This window comes from Oenanthe melanoleuca, chromosome 1A (genome assembly GCF_029582105.1).
Source record: "Oenanthe melanoleuca isolate GR-GAL-2019-014 chromosome 1A, OMel1.0, whole genome shotgun sequence".
NCBI classification, from domain to species: Eukaryota; Metazoa; Chordata; class Aves; order Passeriformes; family Muscicapidae; genus Oenanthe; species Oenanthe melanoleuca.
In genome coordinates this window covers 34,540,566-34,563,299 of record NC_079334.1, presented here as the reverse complement: position 1 = coordinate 34,563,299, position 22,734 = coordinate 34,540,566, and the positions used below count along the sequence as shown (strand labels likewise).

Genomic DNA, 22,734 nt, shown 5'->3' with positions numbered 1-22,734 from the left:
AAGCAAAATGGATCAATATCAGGATGTTTAGGCAGATGACGCAGAAATTTTATTTCAGGGAGGTTAGTTGTTTAGAGTGTCACTTTCCATAGGTTTCTTGGATGTGGAGTAGCCTAGTCATTCACCTGGTTTGTCTCACTGTATTTAGCTTTATTCAGAAGAGTCTTTGAAATGCAAAAGTGTGAGAAAGTGAAAATAATTGTGACATCTTAATTTTTTTTATATTAATGAAGCAGCATTTTATCTTAGAACTGGGCAAATGTAGTGGTATATGGGAAATTAATTAGTCTGGATTTTTTTTCAATGTTTTATTGGCAACTGTAGCAGAAGCAAAATATTGAATAATCTGAAATATTTCAAGTATATAGGCTGATAACACCAAGGTCTCTTAAGCTTTTTTCTTAGTGATGTAATTTTAACGTGCAGTTTTCATTGTATGAGTTTCCAAAATGTCTTTAGCAGTGGAATCTCTAAACTTGATATAGTTTGCAACCATTGTCCATGTTGCTAAGAATCTCACAGGTTCCTGACTGCTTTCACAGTGTAGTTTTGCATGAGTATTTACTCATTCTGCCTGTCTTGGCAGGTTGAAGTTCTCATGAACTCTGAACAGAAAAGTGAGGAAAATGTATTTATGGCATATTTTGTAATATCCCATATAGTGCATATTTTAATAGGAAATTTTTTCCCGAAGCAGTAGTTCAGGATTTACATTTTAAAAATTGTAACTTACCATGTGACATTGTTCCTACATTACAGGTCATTCTTTGATCACTCCATGCACAGTGCACTGCCTCTTGGAATATATTTGGCAACGAAATTCTGGATGTATGTGACGTGGTTCTTCTGGTTTTGGAATGATATCCTTTTTTATGTACAGTAGTATTTTTTTTGTGTTCATATTATGAGGACTTACACAGTTATATCCTGCATATAACAGTAAGTAATCTAATAAAGTTTTTTAAAAGGGAATCACCACTAAACATTGCTTTCTATATTAATGGTAACTGTTTTATTGCTTTAAAAATGTGCACGCTATTGCTGTGCTTTGGTAAGTAGAAGATTTTTCTCAAAATCTACTTACAGTAGTCTGCAGGATTTCCTGTGCTTTATCAACTTCTTATGTGGAGGTAATGTTAGCAATGTCATAAAATATTCTCTGGCTGTGAGGTGACACAATGTAATTGACTGCATTTTTTAGACATTACTCTGAAGAGTAGTAGGCTCTTCATGGTCTGTATCAATTCCAGTGGAATTGGTTTCATAGTTAGATCTTCCTAAAGATTTTGGAAATTCCATTTTATACAAACTTTAGATACATTTGCTAACTATATTTTCAGTTATTTTGAAAATATGTGTATTAACAATACTAGATTATAGAGACTCAGCATATTGCCACATTTTTGTGGTTTTGATTATCTGTCTAGATATGAATTTCCCTTACTCAGGAACGTAGAAATTGATTCAGAATTCAGTGGGGAATGTTAGCTTTCTGTAGCAAGGAAATAGATTCAAATTTTTAAACAACTTTCTTGGGTACCCTAGTTTCAGTAGGCAAGAAAACAAAGCAGAAATTCGATGTTTAGTACAGTTCTTATAGTTGTAAATAATTGAAGTGAATTTTATGGGGATAATGGTTTGGCTTTTTTGGAAAATGGTTTTCTTTTTATCCTGGAAGGAATTGCCATGAAATAGGATAGTAGCAGTGCTTTTGTTTTGGCATCTTCTTGATGTGTTCTGCAAGCTTAACTAAATCAGCTGTGTGTTTTTGGTTTGAGAACAGAGAAGAGATGCTGCTTTCATGCTACCTTTGGCTTTTGTTCTGCCAGTGTTTGCAAAGATACTGCTATGAATAGCAGTCCTGTGCAACTGGAAATTACTCTTATGGCATGTTTAAAGAAAAAAACAACCCAACAGCTTAAAAATTAAAATCTAGTTGCTGTTAAGTAAAAAAAAAAAAAAAGGGATAATTTTGTAAGTATGTCTTCAAATAGTTTTTTAGAAATGCTGATCCTACTATCGGTCTTTCTGCCTGACCTGATTTTTTATGTTTTTACTCAAGTTTAGTAGAAACAGTAGAATGAGAAAAGTGAGTACAAAATGAATATGAGAAAGATTTTAAAAAACAGTAGTTAGAAATAGAAGCTTGTGTTAGCCAATGCTGTTATGTGTTTTGGGTTGCAAATGTTGAGGTACTGTGAAATGCTTTCTTGTGCTGATATAACATCAGTTTGGACCTAATCTAAGAATGTGTCCAATTTTGATTTAAAGTCTTTGACCACATTAAAATGGCTGCACAATGAATACAACTTGATGGTGGCTTGTATCTTAAGCTGTCCCATAAAGCTGGCAAATTGTGAGGTTTTTATCCTGAAGCTCATATTTCATCCCTATTTGTACCAACTTGCTTAGATTTTTATTTCTGTTAGTTATTCTGATTAAATAGCTTGAAATTTGGATTTTTTTTTTCTTTTTTGCCATAGAATAATCTTAGATTTTCACTAATTTTAATTACCCTAATAAAACCTGACTTCAGAATGTCAATAAAATACTGTCCTGCTTCTGTCCCAAGGTTGTGTCTCTCAACCTTTGCAAGTCTTTTTGTGCATGGAAGTAATCATCTAAGACCTTCAGTTACTAATTACTTTCATTAGACCTGATACAATTCTCTGACAAGCAGTTTTAGAGACCAAGTGCTTGAGGCCATCTTCCTTTAATTGGTGATTTTTAATTGGAAGTCTTTGTAATAAGATTCCAAATTCATTCTTCTGGAAAATAGCCCTGAAGCTTTATTGCAAAAATGAAATTGCATGCCTCCTCTATTTTTGTAGCATAAGGCACAGCATTGTGGTTGGATAAAGAATTCCTGTATTTTTACAGCTTTATATGATTGCTTTCAGCAGACTAGAGTACTACTTTATACTTTGTAGTGTTCAAGTCATAAAATCCATCCTGGTAATTTGCACAAATTCTGTCTTTTACTTGGGGAGGAGAATTTTTGATGTTAAACAACTACCAGGAATTGCCTTATTGGAACTTTATATTATAAATAACATAAAGATCTTAATGGCTTCAGGTGCAACTTGAATACTTAGGTGTTTGGTAAGAATTTTCTTTTATATATATTGAAGGTATCTTGGAGATGATCAGATGATCTTGTGAGGTTAATCCTAATGGGACAGAAAAGGGCAGTTAATGCAATGTGTCATAAAGAAAAAGAAAACCAAGGATTTGTAGTGCATTTTCTTGAACTTCAGTGTGGTTACATGAAAAATACATCTCCAAATTCTAATGTTTAATGATGTGTCTTTCAAAAAGCCACTATTGAAAATGTACTGAATTTTTTGTAAATGTTTCCATTCTATTGGATTTTTCTCAGCAGCTTCTGAGTCTAGTGTATTTGATAAAGTATAAATCCTGTTCTTGCAGGGAATGAGGAATATAATCTGTGTATTTTTGAGTCTGTATATGAGTTTATGGTCCTATTCCTCCCTGCCACAGTTTTGCTACATTCTTGTAACTATATTTTGCTGTAACAAAGGATAGTTATGTCTTGCTCCATTAGTGTGTTCTAGTTTTCTAGTGTTTGCAGAGTAGGAATAAAAATGCCCTCAAAAATCCTACACGCTAAGTCACTGTTTTAATTTAGTTTTATTTTTAAAAGAAAAATAACTTATTTAAAATTACACTTTTAATAATGTGAGACTAGAGTTCCACATTTCGTTCTTTTTCATTGGTATTTATAGGTAGAACATTCTCTTGTGACCTGTAAATGTCCTACCAAGATTATATCTTGATTGTTCATGCAGTCTTTTCAGTTCCAGCTGAACAAATACTGCTTGTTATGTCAAAAGGTCCTTACACTGCTCTTTTTTTCTAAGATGTCAAGTGTTTACTGTAACCCGAAATATTAACTTTTTTTTCTGGTTTCTTCTGCTTCCATTTGGTGCAAATCATTGTGCAATTTTAATTAAGCAAGCTGTTATGACCATTGCATCCTATTTGGAATGCTGAGATTAAGATTATATAAGGCAATTTGTATTTTTAAAAATAATTTATCATTGACCAATACTGTATTGATTTATCTTATCTCAAATATACTTCACCAATTGATGGGGTCTAGGTTAAAGAAAATAAACATTGCCCACTTTTTCAATTAGGGATCATTTTAAAAAGAGGTGTAAGAGAATTCATAATGATTTTCATTCCTTCATAAAGCTGATACAATTGTATAGGATTAAAAAAACTGTAACATGCTAATTGGTACAGTTAAGCAGTTAAGAAAATGTTATTACCAAAATTACTTTCAGGAAAAGAGCAAAAAGCCTTCATGCAGAAAAAAAGAAGTCAGCAGCCATGTTTCTACAGGAACCAGAACTTCTGTTCCCATGTCTAAATACTTTTTCAGAAGTGAAAAAAAAAAAAAAAATTAAAAAATTCTGGGGTGGAAGAGATAGAATAACTGAATTTATTTGCAAGCTAAGGGATACTTTTATGTCAAATAGAAATGGAGGTGGAGGGCTTTTGCAGAGTTTCAGTTAATTACAAACTGATTTTATCTAATAAATGCCTGGTCAAGTGAGGCTTCTCATGTACTATCTGCTGTTACCTGCCTGGACTCCTAGCTCCAGACGTAGAGCTGTTACAAATTGGGGATTTGGAGCATTTTTCTTACAATGAAAGGTGGAGGGAGTTGAGCCTGTTGAGATTCAAGAAGAGATGACTGAAGGGGGACTCCATCAATGTGTGTAAGAATCTGAGGGGAGGGTGTCAGAGGATGTTTCCAGGCTCTTCCTAATTGTGCTAAGCAATAGGACAAGAGGCAGTGGGCAGAAATTGATAAACAGGAAGTTCCAGCTGAATCTGAAAAGGAGCTTCTTTACTGTGAGGGTGAGCATGCACTGTAAGATTGCCCAGGAGGTTCTGGAGTCTCCCCTCACTGGAGGTATTCTAGAAGTCTGGACACACTCCTGTGTGGTGTGCTCTGGTGTGACCCTGCTTCAGAAGGAAGCTTGGACCAGATGACCCACTGTGGTCTCTTCCAGCCTGACCCATTCTGTGATGATGTGATTATGTGGATTGGCAGGTTTATTAGCATGTATTTGATCTCTGACAGCTTACACTGACAGCTGCAGATTTTTTCTGTGTAGGAGAAAAGGATTTCTGATTAGTGAAAGGGCACATGTGGGTCATAATGTGCATTTTGGCTTGATTTCAGACTTGTATGATGCCTGATAGCAGGAAGCTGCATGTATTTGGGGCCTTTTAAATAGACTACAGCTCACCATGAAAAATTAACTTATCCCATGTGTACCTGACTTAGGGGTTGTGTGGTGCTTATTTGGTTTTAATTTTCTTTTTGGTGAAATTACCTTTTTCGTTCCAATTCCTGAATAATTTTCAGCATCTTGTACTTGTTCTAATAATTAAAGGATATTGTTCAGGACTAAAAGTAGAAAGTGTTTCTTGGGTGTTTCTCTCAATGAAGACTGGGGAAACTGCATAAAAGAGGACCAAATTAGTGGCAAGGCAGGAGGTGTGAATGCCTGGTATATTATGCATTTTGCAGCCCTTAATAATATAGTAATGTACGTTTTCCTTGTGTAGCTGTAAATGAGGATGTTAACACAAAATGAGACACTCTCTAGAGAACCAATTCCCTACTCTGAAGCTATTGCAAAACTACAAGGGTTTCTTACATATGAAGAGTTTTGAGAGATGTTGCTAAGATCTCTTTCAAAGTAAACTTCAGAGGGGAGTTTGGCATGATTTTAGGTACCTCTACGGTGGGCATTTGTATTGAAGTTTAAACATTCTTCATAGCCAGTGACAAGAAACAGCTACTTGTATGGGCTCTGCTTCTTTTACATAATTTAAGTATCTTGATACTGCTTTTTTTCTTTCTTGATGTCTGTGAAAGTGTACCGAGTGATTTCAAGTGGGTGAGATGACTCCTACAGCTGAAGTTGTTTATCTACATCACATACTGGAAATACCCTGGAGAAGAAAACTTCTAAATTATCATGTAGTCTCCCAGCTGCAGCACAGAAGTCCCTTATCTGCCACAATTTACACTGTCAGCATTGTACTCATCAGACACCACCATGATAAAAGGACAGGGAAAATAGGCTCTGGGGGGCTTCTCTTATGTTCTCTCTGTATTTGAGGGAGTAAAATGGGGGAAGGAGTAAGTTGAGACAATGGACAGCTGCTTTGTTACAGGGTATCCAAATTTAAGTTAGTAGAGAATTCCAAAGCATTAAGGTTATAAAAACCCTCTTAGTGTTTTCTCACATCTTCTCTAAAAGTCTAGACATGACATATGGTATTTGGAAATGGGTCATAAAATTGGTTCCAGTTGTACCTTTTAAGGTACATTTAATGGAAAACCAGTTTCCACTGGTGTAAAAAACCCAGCGATTATTTTAGTATTCTAAAGAAAATGTAATCTCTCTCTAGCCAAGCAATTCAGTTGCACCAGCTTATTCTTGGCAGCAGGTAGCTTTAGAAAAAAATAGGAAGAAGTTGAATTGTGTAAATTTTGAAGTAAGAGCTTTTCATCTCTAATGAATAAAATAGAACCATGAGTGTTTAGGTTATAGTATAGCTGGTGTTTTTTCCCCTCTGTTATAAACTTGCAGGAAACATTTTGTTACTGCAATGAATAATTGCCTTTAGTGAGCTAATACTAACTTTCTACTATGTAAGATATATTACTAAAATTTAAATTTAACCTGCCAGTATTTTTTTTATTAAAAATTCACAGCCAATTCCTTGCCACAACAGATGAAAACAAAAATTGTTTTGGTTTTGGGATATGCTTCACATGAACAATGAGACTTCCTTAGCATTTCAGAAGTCAAAAAAGAGGCCTACTTGTATTTGTTTGCATTTCAGGGTTCTTTTGCATCACAAGCTATTTAGATTTGAATGTATCTAAGTTACTCAAAATATAGCATAATTTGGGTGTTTTTGTAGTGTTTTCTGCCTGAGTACTAAGTGTCCTTTTTGTTTGAAAAATGCGTAGAGGCTTCTGCCACCACAGGTTTGTCAAGTAGGGCATCTTCTTGCAGTTATAACTGGCAGCTGACAGCAAGTATCTTTAGTCATTTTTGTCAAGTCTTTTGTAGATTTATGAGAATAAATAATTTTCCTTGTGGAAAAGAAACATCTCAAGTATTTGGTTTTTCCACATCACTGCTAAAAATGTTTTAATTCTCTGAAGAAATGTCAAGTGCTGTAAGACTAGCATGTTACATGGCAAGACATTGAATGCAGGAAATGTATTTTAAAACAAATGGTTATTTTCTGCCTTTATGGTAAGTGATTTTATAAACACTTCAGAGAATAATAAATCCTGTGGTTTTTTTATGTATTACACATTAGTATGTTAAAAATAACTTCCAGTGATGCAAAATATGTGTATTGCCTTATTACAAGACCAGGTTCCAGACACTACCTTTCTTGGAGAGAAGTGTTGTTGGGACATGATTGCCATACAACAGTGGCCATTGCAGCAAAATTCCTTCTATGGCTAGAAACAGCCCGTCCTGTGATATCACAGGAATGTCAAGCCACTGAAGACATAGGCAGTCAAATGTCTGTCTTATAAATAGAGCTCCAAAATGTTTATTCTGAAAACAGGAAATAGTTATTAAGAAGATAAATTTCATGGGATTTAATTTAATTAAAAGGGAGAACAGTTACAAAACTGAGCTATCGTTATTCATCCTTTAGAAGGATAAATGCTTTAGAAATACCTTTTGGAACAGACCATTCTTAAAAGTATGTTTTGAAGGTCAAGCAATGGAAGCTAGTTTCTTACAGCAGTGCTGAATTTTGTTAATTCTGAAGACAGTGACTTAAGGGCATTAGTAAAATTTAAATTTAGTTAAATTTTATTTTGGAATTATCAGTGAGAATATTCAAGAGGAAATTCAGTTTTACACTTGAGATTCCTTGACTGTAAACACATCTCAATTTTTTCTTTATACATCTTCCATTCCTTGCTAATAGTGTTGCACTTTTCTACAATTTTGGAAAATCCTGGAAATCTGATCCAGGAATCATCAAAGCCACAGAAGAACAAAAGAAAAAGGTAAAGCCAAGAGATACAAACTTGTTCTTCAACAGCCTTCCACCAGCTGATCAGAATAGTTTACTTTTCAGTACATTACATTTCAATAAGTTGTGTAACAAAAGGTTTAAAATATTGAAAATTCTCTCAAATTTATTTTTCAAGTATTAACTGGTGCAAAATTGCCTGTTGGTGATTTTGAGTAGCAAAATAAAATTGTAACTTGAGTTTTCGATTTTAAAAGTTTGAAAAGCAGTTAAGTGAAAAAGAAAATGTCAAGTTTCAGACTTCTGCCATACTGAAGCAAATAGCCCATTATGGGAAAAGTGTTAGTTAATTTTGTGAAAACTTTCCGTACTTTTAAGTGCCTCTAATTTTCTTTATCTTTGTATCTAAAAATATTAAACTGACAAAACACCAAAACCCCAGGCAGTTTGGGGTAGTTTTTTATTTTGGCATAAATGTCAAAGAAAATATAAATAATCTAATGATATCTAAGACATTGTATCATTATCAGCATCTCATATTTTGATTTTCAATTAAGTGCATTGTTCTCAGCAGCCAAACTGAGCATTGAATATGCCAAATTTATACAAACAGCAAAAGCGTTTTGTTTTGTTTAAGCTTCCTAGAAGCCAGCATTCCACCTAAAATCAACTTTGAGCTTCTACTTCATTATTTATTTGTGAAAAGACCTGTGTGGATCAAGATCAGACCACTTGAAATTATGTCCATATGTAGGAATGAAAATATAATAGCCATTAAAAGGATGGTGTAGATTAAATGATTTTTTTTATTTTGCAGTAGCTTATAGCTGAGTTCTTATTCAATGTGCAGATTTGGATTTACTCTGAAAATTCCTTTTCTGTTATTGCCAGTTTGCCAAAGTAAATTCCCAACTAAATTCTCCTCCTTCAACTGGACTAAATTAAGTAGAATAGTCAACTATGATAGTTTGGATTGGATTCAGCATACTTGCTTGAGTAGGCAAGTTTGGTTCCAAAAGCCTTGTTGAACTGGGTAGGAATTGCAGAATGCAACTTCTTGAGGCAGATGCATATGGCTGTGAATGTTATTGGTTTCTTACATTGCAGCTTACCACATGGCAAAATATTCTGCTACTAGAGGTATGAACCACTGTAAGGACGTGTATGTTACCTTCATGCAGTGTAGCATTTTCATAATTTGTCTTCAAGTATTTAATGCTGAGTTAGCTTTCAGCTTTGAAATAACTAAGAAAATTCATTTCAGATGACCATATTAAGTATGTGTAGAAATATGTAGTAAGCAACAATTTCAGATGTTGGTGTTTTTAAATATGTCACATCCTTTCTTCTGTGTTACCAAATAATCCAAGTCAGTCTTAAAGCTAGTGAAGGAATAAATAAATAAAATCTTCCTATAGTTCAAAAGCATAGAAGGTACACAGAAGTTTACAAAGCACAGTGATGTGGATCTAACTGAAGTTGTCTTGGGTCTGCACAAAACATAGTTAAAAGTTGTTTATCTGCTGTTGTTCAGTTCTGTTGTCCTGAGGTTTGGGATTTTGCTTGTGGACAATACTGAACTTCAGTGTTGAGTGTCAGACCATGCACATTCCTTTTTGCATTCTTTCATTAGTGTGTAGTATAGTGTTACACTCCCACTGAAATCAGAGGGACTAACTGTGAAATTGTCCAGAGTATCAGAAGTCACACCAGCAGCACTGAAATCACAGTAGGTGACTATGAAGAAGTATAAATTAGAATTAATTTAGAAGTAAATATGCATATTGGTTTAATAAAGTAGATTCAAAATCAGTGTCATCTAAACTGAATGTCTGTAGAAAGTACCTGAAATGAAGGGCTCACAGGCACCAGTCTGGAAATGCTTGTCACCATTTGTTTATATGCTAAATTCTAATTTTTATTTTTCTTGCAGACAATAGTAGAACTTGCAGAGACAGGAAGTCTGGACCTCAGTATATTCTGCAGTACCTGCTTGGTAGTATATTTTTTAATCAATTTCACAGTTGTTTTTTTTTTTTTCCCTTAATGCTAAGCCAAAATTAGTGTTCCTTTAATGAACGCATATTTGACCTTCCTCTTGTAGTTTCAAAGGCAGAATTTATTTGTACTATTTAGTCTAAGCAGTGTTTTCAATACATAATGTACACACAAAAAAAAAGCAACAGTGAGAGGGGGGAAAAAAATCACCATGGAAATTACTTGCCAGTTTTAAAATTCAGGTATCTAGTATGTCTACCATGTTGGTTGGATATACACCTTGAAAGTTATAAAAGTCACACATGACATTCCACTACCTCCATAACTCACAGTGAAATTATGTTGTGCTTCTAGTAAAATACTTTTTCAGAAATCAAGTGTGCTTTTTTATCTGGCAGTAGTCAGGAGCGGGGGGAAAAGATCTTAATTTTTGTAAAGCAAATATAATGTGCTTTTTCTTTGCAAATTAACTAGCAAATATAAAATGCAGAGCTCTGATGTATGTGGCACATGAATAATGTTTGTATCTCCGAATTTGAAGCTGGAAAATTATATACAGATGTGGCACCTTAAAAATGTGTGTATGTACATATATATAATCTCAGACCACTTCTTTCAAGACATAATCTTTCAAGAAAAAATTTTGGGAATAATTTAGCATTTTAAGTTCCATTGAGTTCTGCTTGTTGAGTCATATTTCTGTCTTTATAAAACAACCTGAAAAGTTTGTTAGTGCTTGCTTTTGAATGATACAGAATCAGGGAAATCAAGCTCATTCTATATTTTTATCATTACAAGCTGAAAGGAGGCTGGTTGCTATACAAAGCTCAGTAGCTCGAGGTGATAGAAGAATTTTGAAAAAATTCTTTGTATAAGAAAAATAGTGTGAAAATCATTTCAGTGCAGTTATAAGGATGTTTGTGTTAAACAGTCTGTCGATTAAGCTAAATAGTTAGGATTGCCTTAAGAATTAGCTTCATATTTGAAGCTCTCCGAGGAATTAACAATAGCACAATCAATTTACATTTAAAATGGAGGGCTTGTGTTTTCTTCTATTTCAAATGTATCAGGGTAACTTCCCTTTCTAAGGAAATGCTTGTTATCCGTTACAGATACGGAAGCCGGTGAGGTCCAAGCACTGTGGTGTTTGCAATCGATGTATAGCGAAGTTTGATCACCACTGCCCCTGGGTGGGGAACTGTGTAGGTGAGTAATTCGCTAAAATGCCCTGCAAGGTTTTGCATGTTCTCATTTCACAGTAGAAGTGACTTGGCTTCTTAAGAAAAGCTTTTCAATATTGAGCTTAATTCTTTTTCTACATGTGATTCTCTGCATTATTCTCATTTGTATTTGTCTGTTATATACTCGTCCTCAAAATTGTTCTATGTCTGATTCAGTTTGTTACATATGTATTTTAAATGAGATAAAGTTTAGTGATGGAAAGATGCAAAGCTTAACTGCTGAAAAGGCACGGGACATTTCCACAACTGATTATTATCTGTTACATAATCTGAAAATTTTAATTTTGACCAATAATATTCAGTAACTTATTGGTAAAGTAAACATATTTAAAATTGTTTTGATTATAGACATTAGATACAGAATGACTTCCTGTTGAGATGTTCTCCTCTTTTCGACCATCCAAGCTGTCCATTGTTCTCCCCAGTGATTATGAAATGAATGGATATAGAAAAGATACAGAGTCTCTAAATGCTGCCATTCCCTGTCACACTTTTGGGAAACTTATTTGAAAACCATTATTATGCAGGGAGCACTGAAGACCTCTCAGCTAGGAAATGAGTGCAGCATGCTTCATGTGTTTAATTTTTTAGGACGCAAGCAGAGGTAACTTTAATCTTGGGGAAGAATTAACACCTGGGTTCACAGACGGTTGACAGTTCATAAAAGCTTAGTTGTAGTCCTTTCAAATAATGTCATAATCAATAATCAGAGTAGTTTGGTCTGAAAATCAAAAGTAAAATAGTGGATTCAGGCATTTAAAAATAGTGGGTCCTGGCATTTAAATTGTAATAGAACATCTCTAAAGTCTCATTGAGATCAACCTATATTACCCCCTTCTGTTTTATGTTTCCTCTAGATGTTACTGTCTGAGATATTTTTGGTCTATATTTTAGATGTTTTACAATGAAAAACTGAGGAATTTTTCATTCAGACAGGCAGGGGAGCATGGGCGCAGGTTTTGCAAGAATACTGAAGAGTATGTGTCAGTGGGACAGAGAGACCCAGTATTCTAATCAGTAACTGGAAAAAAACCCAAAAAACAAATGGGGGAGCAAAGACCTTAGTTTGTGTGTGTTGGGAAAGTCTATGAGTGATGGGATTAGAGTAGGTGTAGGAAATGATTTTAAGTAACAGTGATAATGGAAAAGTAGAATCTGTCTTTCAGTGGTGGGGTACAGAGTGGGATAAATGAAGGTGAAAGTAAACACTAGGGCCCTTGAAAGTATGCTGGGAAAAAGCATTAGAAATCATGGTGTGGGAGCTGGAGCTGAGCTAGAGGGAGTGATGGTCTGAACAACCTTATATGGCTTCTCTGTCTCAGATTGGTACATGGTCACTCTAAGCATGGGATTGCAAAACAGAATCCATTCTTAAAACAGCATGTGTGGTATGTTTGCCAAAAAGGGAAACATGAATCATGCCTTTCTGGAAAGGTGGAATTTGGATGTGTGTGGAATGTGTTAAAAGGATAAGAATGTTGCTAAAGATAGGACTGAGAAATCTTGTAAGAGTGTTTACAGACACTCTAAAATAAATCCTTTGGGGATAAAACTTGGCACACAAAGAGACTTAGAATATTTTTTTACCATTTTGAAGAGGTTAACAAAAAGTGGAGACTATTTGAAAAATAAATTAATTGGCATCAGGGCAAATTGTTTTCTTCAAGATTTTAGTTAAAATACAGCAAGCAAATCTCTAGAAGTGATTATATTTATCTTCTAAATGGAGTATCAAAATAGCATTACATTTTTTTATAGTTATTTTTCTTTATTTTAACTGCAGAGGATGATTCTATTCCTGCCAGTCCAGGAGGCAACTGTAGAGCACAGCACTGTGTTTTGCCTAATCTTATTCAAAATACAGTTTCTCCAGTTTCTTTTTCACAGATTTTTTTTCTTTTTAAGCTGATCAAGACTGTGCTATTTCATTTATAGTTTTAAATGCTACACCCATCTTTTTTATCTCACACATACGGATTTCCTGTTAGGCAGAATTTGGTTTAGTATCATTAAAGATATTGCTGAAAGAAACATCCCATCAGATGCCTCTCAGATGGACTTCTAGGCCACTGTTTAACTTCTGTGTTCTTTGTAGAATGCCTTTTATGAAACTTAACAGTTCTGAAAATTAGAATGCAAATGAAATGGTACCTTAGGGGCATTCCCAACACTTTCTCATATGCCCTTAGGTGACTGAAGGCAGTATTACAACATAATTTTGTGTTTACAGGAACTTGTTTGATTTTCATGGAAGTGGCTTATGTTTAGTCTAGCTTGTGTTGTATGTATATTTTTCCTCATTTCTTATTTATACAGTCTTCCAGCTCACTTGCTAAAAGCACTTGATTATTTTCTACCTCCAGAGGATGCTCTTGTTGTAGCAGGGAAAACATTTGACATAATAAAGAAGTAAATGCTGTGCTGGTAAATGATGACAGCCAAATCTTTTGTAGCCCATTATCATCTCTGTGGGTTTAGTTTACAGCCTAGAGCTGTTGGAAGGTTGCAACACTGGACATATTTTACAAACAGAAGGAAGGCTGAGTACTTCAGAATTATGATGTACTCTCATAAGAGGCATATTTTTAGCTCTACTACTGTTAAAAATAGATCAGTCTTTTAGTAACTGAATTTTCTTGCATTAGAATTCTGTCTAAAGCAGGGTTGTTTTTATCCCATTCATTGTTATAACTAGGTTCTTAGGCCTTCTCTGTTCAGTTACAGGAATTTGTTCTACAAGTTTTACTAGATACTTTGTTTTTAACTAGCTTCATCAAGCATCCAAACATAAGATGGGCATTAGCTAATTATCAAGGAAGGTTGTATATTTACTCATATTTGTTACTCTTAAGAAAATGAGCTCTGCAGTTTGGTTTTTCAGTGGCTTTAAAAAAATACTTATTAATATGTAATTCTTGGCTGTTAAGGACTCTGCAGCAGCTGTCACCAACATTGCTCTAAATATTGTTAGTAATTTTATTAGTTCATGAAAGAAGTTACAAATGAATTAGTGAGTTGCAGTTGTAATGTGACAGAAAATTAAAGTTGCTTTGTTGTCTGAGAAATAAAAGAAAAATCATAAGTAAATCAGTTAATTTCACTGTCTTGAAGTTATAGTGGCTTAATATTGTAGAGTAATGTTTCTGTGTACCATAATAAGCTGTACTTCTAAGCAAGCAATTAAACTTTCTGGTGTAATGTCTTTCTACTGCTGAAAGTGTAGTGATTTGGTCTCTGTTGTGCAACTTTAGGAGCAGGGAACCATCGTTACTTTATGGGATACCTGTTCTTCCTGCTTTTTATGATCTGCTGGATGATCTATGGATGTATCTCGTGTGAGTTCTTCTTTGGCTTTGTTTAAAATTGCTTCTAAATACTTTAGCTGCTCATATGGATTTTTATAGATCTTTGCTCTATCAGAGTTCTGGGTATTTTTATCCTGGAATTGAACTGCACATTAATATTTGACTATATTGGGTATTTTAATATAGAAGATGATGTTTTTCCTGTCCTAGATCTTTTTTTCTTCATCACAGACAAGTATGTGCATATGTCATATATTCAAGGAGTTGAGAAAGAAAGAGAGAGCATGTGAAGCTCTTCTGGCACTTGTAATTTTCTTATTTAAATTAACCTATCCTAATATGGGCATTATATGTTGCTGTACAATAAACATACCTTGAATCTTTCATATATTTTTTTACTTTTTTTTTCTCTAGACTGGGGTTTCCACTGTGAGACAAGTTACACAAAGGATGGATTTTGGACCTATGTTACGCAGATTGCTACCTGTTCTCCGTGGATGTTTTGGATGTTTCTAAACAGTGTGTTTCACTTCATGTGGGTGGCTGTGTTACTCATGTGTCAGATGTATCAGGTATGGCAGAGCACTTCACTCATAATGCTGTGTCTTGGGAGTGACATAAGAATATCATATAGTTCTGTCATTTAAATTTTCATGTCCATTGTGCTTGAGTGAGTGTTCAGTCTCTCGCTTCAGGAGGCAAGTATCTGCTCTCTCTCAGTATTAGGCATCATTCATTTCTAATTCACATGGCCCTTTTTTTTTTGTGCAAGAGGTTAAAATGCCTACCTCCTGCTTTTCATTCTCAGAATGACAAGGTAAAACAGGCCAGAAAAAGACAGTAAAGACTAATAGAGAATAAGAGCTGTGGGGCCAACTTACAATAATGCTGTATGTTATTAAGAGAAAGGGAGTAGTAGCTTGAAAGAGGGTGCAATAATTTCTTACACTGCTTCACTGTGGGTGGAGGCCATATTATTGTACTCTAATCTGACCAAACCCAAGTCTTCTTTATCTTTTCTAAGGAAAGAAAAGTCATACTGTAAGCCTTGAAGTATGACTTGTCATTAATGAACCATGAGACTTAATCTTTCCAGAAAGATTTCCTGGAAATAGAAACTGTCCTCTAAGGCTTAGGTAAAACTTTTCAGTGAGTTTAAGTTTTGTCCATTTTTACAATACTCATTACTTACAATGTATATAAATTTCAAAATCTTATAGTTTATGTTTGCTTCTGATAATTTCCCCAGTCAAATACTCGTTTGTCGAAAGAAGGACTTTAAACCAGTAGATTTGGTATTTTTTCAGTCTATCTCATGCAGTACTTGGTTGCATGTTTTTTATGTGAGCTAAATTGCTTATTCTTCCTCTTAAGATATCTTGCTTGGGTATCACTACAAATGAAAGGATGAATGCAAGAAGATACAAGCACTTTAAAGTTACAACCACATCTATTGAAAGCCCGTTCAAGTAAGTTTTGAAGCCTATACAAATATCTGATTTGTGTAGCCTTTCATACATTTGATTCATGTTGCCTGTTGAAACGAAATACACCTAAATACTTTCAGAGTATTTTCTCTGCTTGGAGTGCTGAATCTTGTCAGCTATTTTTACAGTCACACATTCTGTCCAGTTAAAGGAAATGATTAATGTAGTGTAGGGTGCATAAACACAGAAAATAATGCTTTCCAACAGTGGTTGTATTTCACTGTAGAGTTGATGGGGAAATAAAATATCCTCTTTATAAAGCAGATGCTCAAACCAGAGGAAGTTGCTTACTGCAACATATCTATGTTGACCTGGACATTCATTTCCACACAGGGCACTTTCTCCTGAGTAATACTGTGCTGTTGAATTTCCTCTGTTCAGTAGCTCCCCTTTCCCTCTACTCTGAGAAAAGAGGCTTCACTTTCTTCCTATTCATGAGGAAGAGCATGGCCAAAGCTATTTGTGGGGAAGGGAGCAGGTTGTCCCAGGAACTGAAGTGTGTGTTGTATGGGTGAGAACAAGCTGTTGCATACAGGGTTTGGGCATCAGTATGTAAAAGAGTAGGTTGGGATTCTGGTTTCTGTAGTGATGAGGGTGCAAGATGAAAGATGGAGGCTCGGGGATGAAATAGCACTGAGCTAGGAATACAGGGTCATGGAGCAGCCTGTGGAGCCAAAGCAGGACATAAATGAAGGCATAAAGCTGGTATATTGCTGGGTTGACAGCCTGTTACAAAAGGAGCTGGAAAAAGAAAAAAAGAACATCTTATCCTTCTGCATATGCTGTCGACCCCCTGGGAGCTCCTGCTCTTTCAGGTGCCACATAGGGAGAAGATAGGACATGGGAATTGTGATCAGGAACAGTCAGCATGGGTTTACACAATCCTGTGCAGTGTGGTCTAGGATGACCCTGGTTGAACCAAGGATCCACTTGTGGTCCCTTTCAATCTTGCCCATTCTGTGATTCTGTTATTTAGCAGATGGATTTCTGTGCTGAAATTTTTCTGAAATTTGTGTGGTCTTTTTTGATATCTCTTCATACAAAACTTGTAGTGAAAGCAGACAAGCATCTCTGTGTAGTTGCAGTGTTCCTACAGATTGGAGTTGTAACAAAACTAGATAATTACTTTGCCTGGAAAACACAGGGTGGTGCACAGGATAGGAAAAAAGTGCTGGTTTGATTTCAAATTTCTGTCACATTCACAAACCATTTTAACTAAATAGCTGCTATTATAAAAATTATGCCTGAAAATAACACCAGATGTCTGAAATAACTGACTTAGCATCACCTGTCACATGAAGCATTGACATGAATTTTATCTCCTCTTTGCTTAGACCGGCTCTCACACGTACCATTACATAAGCTTCTCTTCCAGAAAACTGTGATCTATTCAGCCCATGTCTAATTAAGTTAAAAATGCCTTGTTAAGAGTTTTTATGTAAGTTTCTTAAATATATAACAGTTAATTTATTCAGCCACAGAAAGTGGCTTGAATAGTTCATTTAATTCAGATAACACTTTCTTAATTTTGTGTTGTCAAGGGACCTGATGGATCCTAGACCTGCAGCTGGTGAACCAGTATGTATGCAGAAACAGATACCAGGAAAGATGGAAATCATTCTAGGAAGACATTCACTTCATGCCATTTTGTTTTGCATCCATCTGTACAATGATACTGTCCTCTTAGAACAGGTTGTGCTAAATGGTGGTGGACTGCTAAGAATATTTTTGGTAGATAGTGGAAGAAAGTTGGTGTCTTGATTATGTCTAAGGATCAAACATTCACCAGTCTATGACCACTTCTTATTTCAGAACTTGCTCATCAACTTGCTTATTAGGTACAAGCATAATTCTGAACAGAGTTGGTTTTCTAAAGTCAGAAACTTTAAGGATGAAGAATCAGAATTTGTAGGTAGGCAAAAGATTATGTACTTTGTTAGATGAGCTATGATATTGCTTGCTAACATGTGTTTTTCTTTTGTTTTTAGCCATGGATGTATAAGGAACATTATAGACTTCTTTGAATTCAGATGCTGTGGTCTTTTTCGGCCTGTTATTGTGGACTGGACAAGGCAGTATACAATAGAATATGACCAAACTTCAGGATCAGGCTACCAGCTAGTGTAGCACCACCTTCATCCTGTGAGCATATCATACTGAGTGGTGCCTGAAAAATTTTCTCTCTCTCTCGACTCCGCATCCCTTGAAGAGTAGCATGCTATGTGTAGGGCTGATGATGAATCATAAGGGTACCTTTTCTTCATCAGAATTTTATTAACAAAAGTAAAAATGGACAGAATAAACTGCCAAACCTGATGAGGAAGAGGAGGAAGATCAAAAAGGGATTTTAACAGTTCTTAACATGAAAATTATTCATGACAACATATTCACAGTATTTGTTATCGGGTTTTTTATTTATGGTCTTTCACAATGGAGCATGAGATTATTGACATAAGTAGTTATATTGTGCTGAGCAGAAAAGTTTGTATCCCAATATCAATAATTCCACTGAAACAAGAATCTAGAATCTAAAGCTAAATTTCATGATACAGAGTTCACTGATCGCTATGTTGTAGTTCCTGTAATGTGATTTTTTTAATACAGATTTTCTGTAGTAAGATGTGCATTGAAAAATGTGCTTTTCAGTACTGTTAAAAACATCCTATGGTGGGGATCCCCTGTAACATGTTAAGTTATAGTAGTAGGGCACGTCAGATAATGTTGAGTAAAAATGTTGCCCACATTTTTTGGTGATTGTTTTTGCCACCATTTAGTGGTACAACTAAATATTTGTAATAACCCTGTTCTGAAATAATGTAGTCTGAAATAAACAACTGCGCCAATAAGGAAAGCTTTTCTGTCAAAGTTAAAGCCCTGCTTAAATGCATGATACACCTGTAAAATTAGTTTACAGTATATAATGTTCAGGGAAAAAAATGTGGGGGAAAATAATTATCTTTGAAGTAATCGTATAAGCAACTTACAAACTAGCAATGTTTTAGTATTTGGTTTGGTCCTCATGCAGTACAGTGTAGTTTATTTGGAGACACGTTGGAAGGGAAATTACATGGGGGATACCTCAGATGTAAAAGCAAATGTCTCAGTTATAAAAAAGCAAGATAGTTCTAAATTGAATGCAATTGCAGAAGAGGAACCCAAAGTTGCCTGAAATGCTTATTTCATTTGGATGTGAAATAATGGAACCCAGACTTTAACAAAAACAAAAAATTAAGAATCCCCATAGCAGCACGTGCACACAGAAAATGCAGAGCAGTGTTCTGAAGAAGATGGTGTATTGGCACGTGGAAATGGCCCTTAATTTCTGTTTTTAAGTTCTCATGCTACAGATGTGTTTGAAAGGTAAGGAATGATCTGAAATTGCATTCCAAAGGGGCTTTTCTTGAATGTGATGCACTGATTTTTGTTATGGTGTTTTCATATACTCATAGTGAATTGTTCACTGCTTCCTTAACTATTGTTTACAGAGAGACTGAGAATCAGTTTAGTTCTCTTCTAAGTGCTGTAGCAACCCAGTGGTTCGAGGAAACCTGTGAGGGGAGTTTGGGGAGGGACCTGAAAGCAGATGTCTGAGACCAGTGTAAAGAATGTGTATCTGTATATAAATAATTTATCAAATAGTTTTCTCTCTGTGAGTGTGTGTTTAGTGTATTTAAAGCTGCTCATTTTCATTTTATTCAACCAAAAAAGTGTAGGAAGATATCTAATGAGCTTTTAGTGATGTTAAATATTGCTGTTAATAGGCATTATGCCCTGCAAATTCACTGCATGTTTGATGCTTGGCAAAATTAGCGTTTTCTGTAATATGCAGATTACAGGTAATAAAGCAATCTAGTGGTATTCCCGGCCCTTGCCTTAGTAAGAGGAGCAGTGAAACTGTAAATAGTTGATGTTCAGTATTTGCAAGTAAACATTTTTTCTGTAGTTGTTCATTGATCTCAAGACACACACTTAGTTTGCAAGTACCAGATATCAGGATTTACAGAAGTGCAGCATTAGAGTCCTTGAATGTTTAATACTGGAAAAATCAACGTTGTCTTGGACACTTTTAACAGGAGAGGTTTGGGTATAAGGGTGTCAAGAAGCTTTGGCTACTGTTGTCAGACAAAATTTGTAATCTTAACAAAAACATGCTCTATTTCTGTGGAAACAATTTATTTCAGTTATTCATATTTTTTCTAATCAGAAAAAAAGCATGAAAGCTTTACACTATGGTTTGTTTTAATCACCAATGATCATCTGCATATTTGTTCATTCATTTCTTTTTTTTGCATTTTAGTTGGGGGTCGGTTGACTTGAGGAGCTTTAATACACGTTATTAAATATCACCCAGCCAGCAGAAGAGCAGTTCAGTGCATGATGCAAGTTTTGGTCATGTTTGCCCAGTAGCATTAACTGCCATGAATTGCATCATGCACTCCATGTCAAAAATGTTTGCAAAAGAAGAGGTGATTCTTGGTAGCAAGTTCTGCACTTCTTACATGTCAGGAACTCTCTGGTGACAGATTTGTTGAGACCTGTAGAATCTGAGCGATAGTAGCTAGTTGTGAAAACTAACTTGCATATATGGATTTGGGATGTATGATGTTTCCAGTGCAAAATGTAACTTGTCTTGAGTAACACTTGATGTGAAATCATAAAGCAAGCGGGGGGAGCCAACTATGCAGCGTTTTTCTGTCAAGTTATCAAACTTAAAATTCACTTGTTGAACCAAAACTGCATTGCTTCTGAAACTTAAGCTGATCCAGACCAACAGGAGATCAGACCAACTTAATCTGACATAGGTAGAATAAATAGGAATTTTGTCTTGGCCCTAAACATGTGCTGTTTCTTTGCAGGTTTTTGTATTCTTTGATGTCCACCAATTTTTTTTCAATTAATGTGTAAAACAGCATCACTACATTTTAAGCTGTGGATTTTTTTGTATATTATTTATAATTGTGCCAAGTATTATTTTAATACTGTTGAGATCTTGATGTGTATTACATTGTGAACAAAAAAAAAAATCTGTAAAATGTTTAATAAACTAGCTCTCCTTACATAAATTAAATCTGTTAAATTTTGTAAGTTATTAATCAAATAAATATTGACTCTTAGATGCAGTGTTTGTATTGACTTGGGGTGTGATTTCATACAGTGTAGTTTGTGTCCAGTTTCAGAAGCCTTTCTGGAAGGATGTACAGGTGTCTTACAGATGGCATGTACCCAAATCTGTACAGATGTGAAATCCTTATGAGTTACTACACTCATAGGATTATTTATTTGTGGTAAATTACACCATTGCACTACCAATTAACTAATTGGCTCTTCTGGTCCATGCTAAAGGTTAGAGTTTGAATTGAAACAAGGTAACAATCCAAGTTTGAATTTAACCAGGATATTTATAACCAGCAGTATGTATTAAAATATAAGGCTAGACTTTGGAGCACATCTAAAGGGAAGAAAAAAGTCTTTTCTACTGAGTCTTGGTTTGATATTGACATTGAGAATTGTAGTGCTGTTCTCTCCTTCCCCAAGTGTTCCTGGTGAGGCTGTGTCCAGGCTGACCACCCTTTGGCTTGTCAGGAAAAGACCAGGAAAGACTTTCAACCTGTGCTGAAGATCTCCATCCAAGATTTGCAGTGCTCTGTCAGAGGAATTGCTGTCCTTGGGAGTCCTGATGATTTGAGAGCTGATTCCTGGGTTTGGGGCTTTTTTGGAAAGAAGCCAGCCCTCTGCACCCTCATTACAGCTTGACTAGAGCTCAGTGCCTTGCACCTCCCATTAGCTGCCTTTTAATAAAATCACTTTCTTGCTGTGAAAGCAATGTCAATGGTATGAGTAGCAGGACTGAGGGTTTTCCCCCATGTTTCCTAGGCTGTGCTGTTGCTTTCTGCCTCACTCCCACCTGAAATGTGCTGCTTCAGACTTAACTGTTGTCTTTTTCAGCTCTAATCTTTCCTACTCGGTGGACTGGACAAGCTCTTGGGTCACATTTTGAGCTGGCTATTTTTCCTCCTATCCACATGGTTCCTTTATAACCTGTACAAAATGCTCTCTGTGTATTATTTTGAGTGCAGTACATATTTTTCTAATTAGGCTTTTGGCTTGAATTGCTTTACTGCCTCAGACCATGGTCATAGATGTTGCTTGAAACTGTTTTAGACCGTGCTGACACATAAGCATTCCCAGTCTTGAATGTATTTGCATAAATCCAGTGTTGTGAAGGGTTCTTTTATCCCAAAAAACTATCAGCCTGCTTCCCAAACCAGACAAGAGTTTCAGGTTTTTTTTTTTTTTTTTTTCAACCTAGCTTCTTAATCTGCAGCAGTCCTGGTGGAGTATTCCTGTACATTAAGTTCGGTACCACAGCATGCACAGCCCCCCAGAGTATTATGGTGAAAATGGTTTGGTTTTTCCTCTACTGGAGACTTTACTGCCAGAGACAGGCAGCCATTTGGACCCACAGTTACCCCTTATCTATCACTTTCAGAGCTGTGTCCCTGTCCAGTAGATGAAGATTTACTGCTTCTGTGCAGCAAGCAGCTTGTTGCCTTTGCACACACACATGTGATGGTGTGATACTGCAGGAGAGTCATTCAGCTCTGAAGGCCATGGCTAATTATGCCCAGCTTTCAGCAG

General features: G+C 35.5%; 1 protein-coding gene across 1 annotated transcript in view; it reads left to right on the top strand.

The window, feature by feature from the left end:
- The window catches only part of ZDHHC17 (zinc finger DHHC-type palmitoyltransferase 17), a 62,570-nt gene extending 41,361 nt beyond the window's left edge, over nt 1-21,209 (top strand). The window contains exons 10-17 of the mRNA XM_056516314.1: nt 760-862; nt 7,976-8,098; nt 9,998-10,060; nt 11,175-11,268; nt 14,555-14,638; nt 15,023-15,180; nt 15,983-16,077; nt 18,084-21,209. Of these exons, the coding sequence (XP_056372289.1) occupies nt 760-862; nt 7,976-8,098; nt 9,998-10,060; nt 11,175-11,268; nt 14,555-14,638; nt 15,023-15,180; nt 15,983-16,077; nt 18,084-18,222 (859 nt within the window). The 3' untranslated portion in view covers nt 18,223-21,209. The remainder of the gene's footprint in view (nt 1-759; nt 863-7,975; nt 8,099-9,997; nt 10,061-11,174; nt 11,269-14,554; nt 14,639-15,022; nt 15,181-15,982; nt 16,078-18,083) is intronic.
- The last annotated feature ends 1,525 nt before the right edge of the window (nt 21,210-22,734 follow it).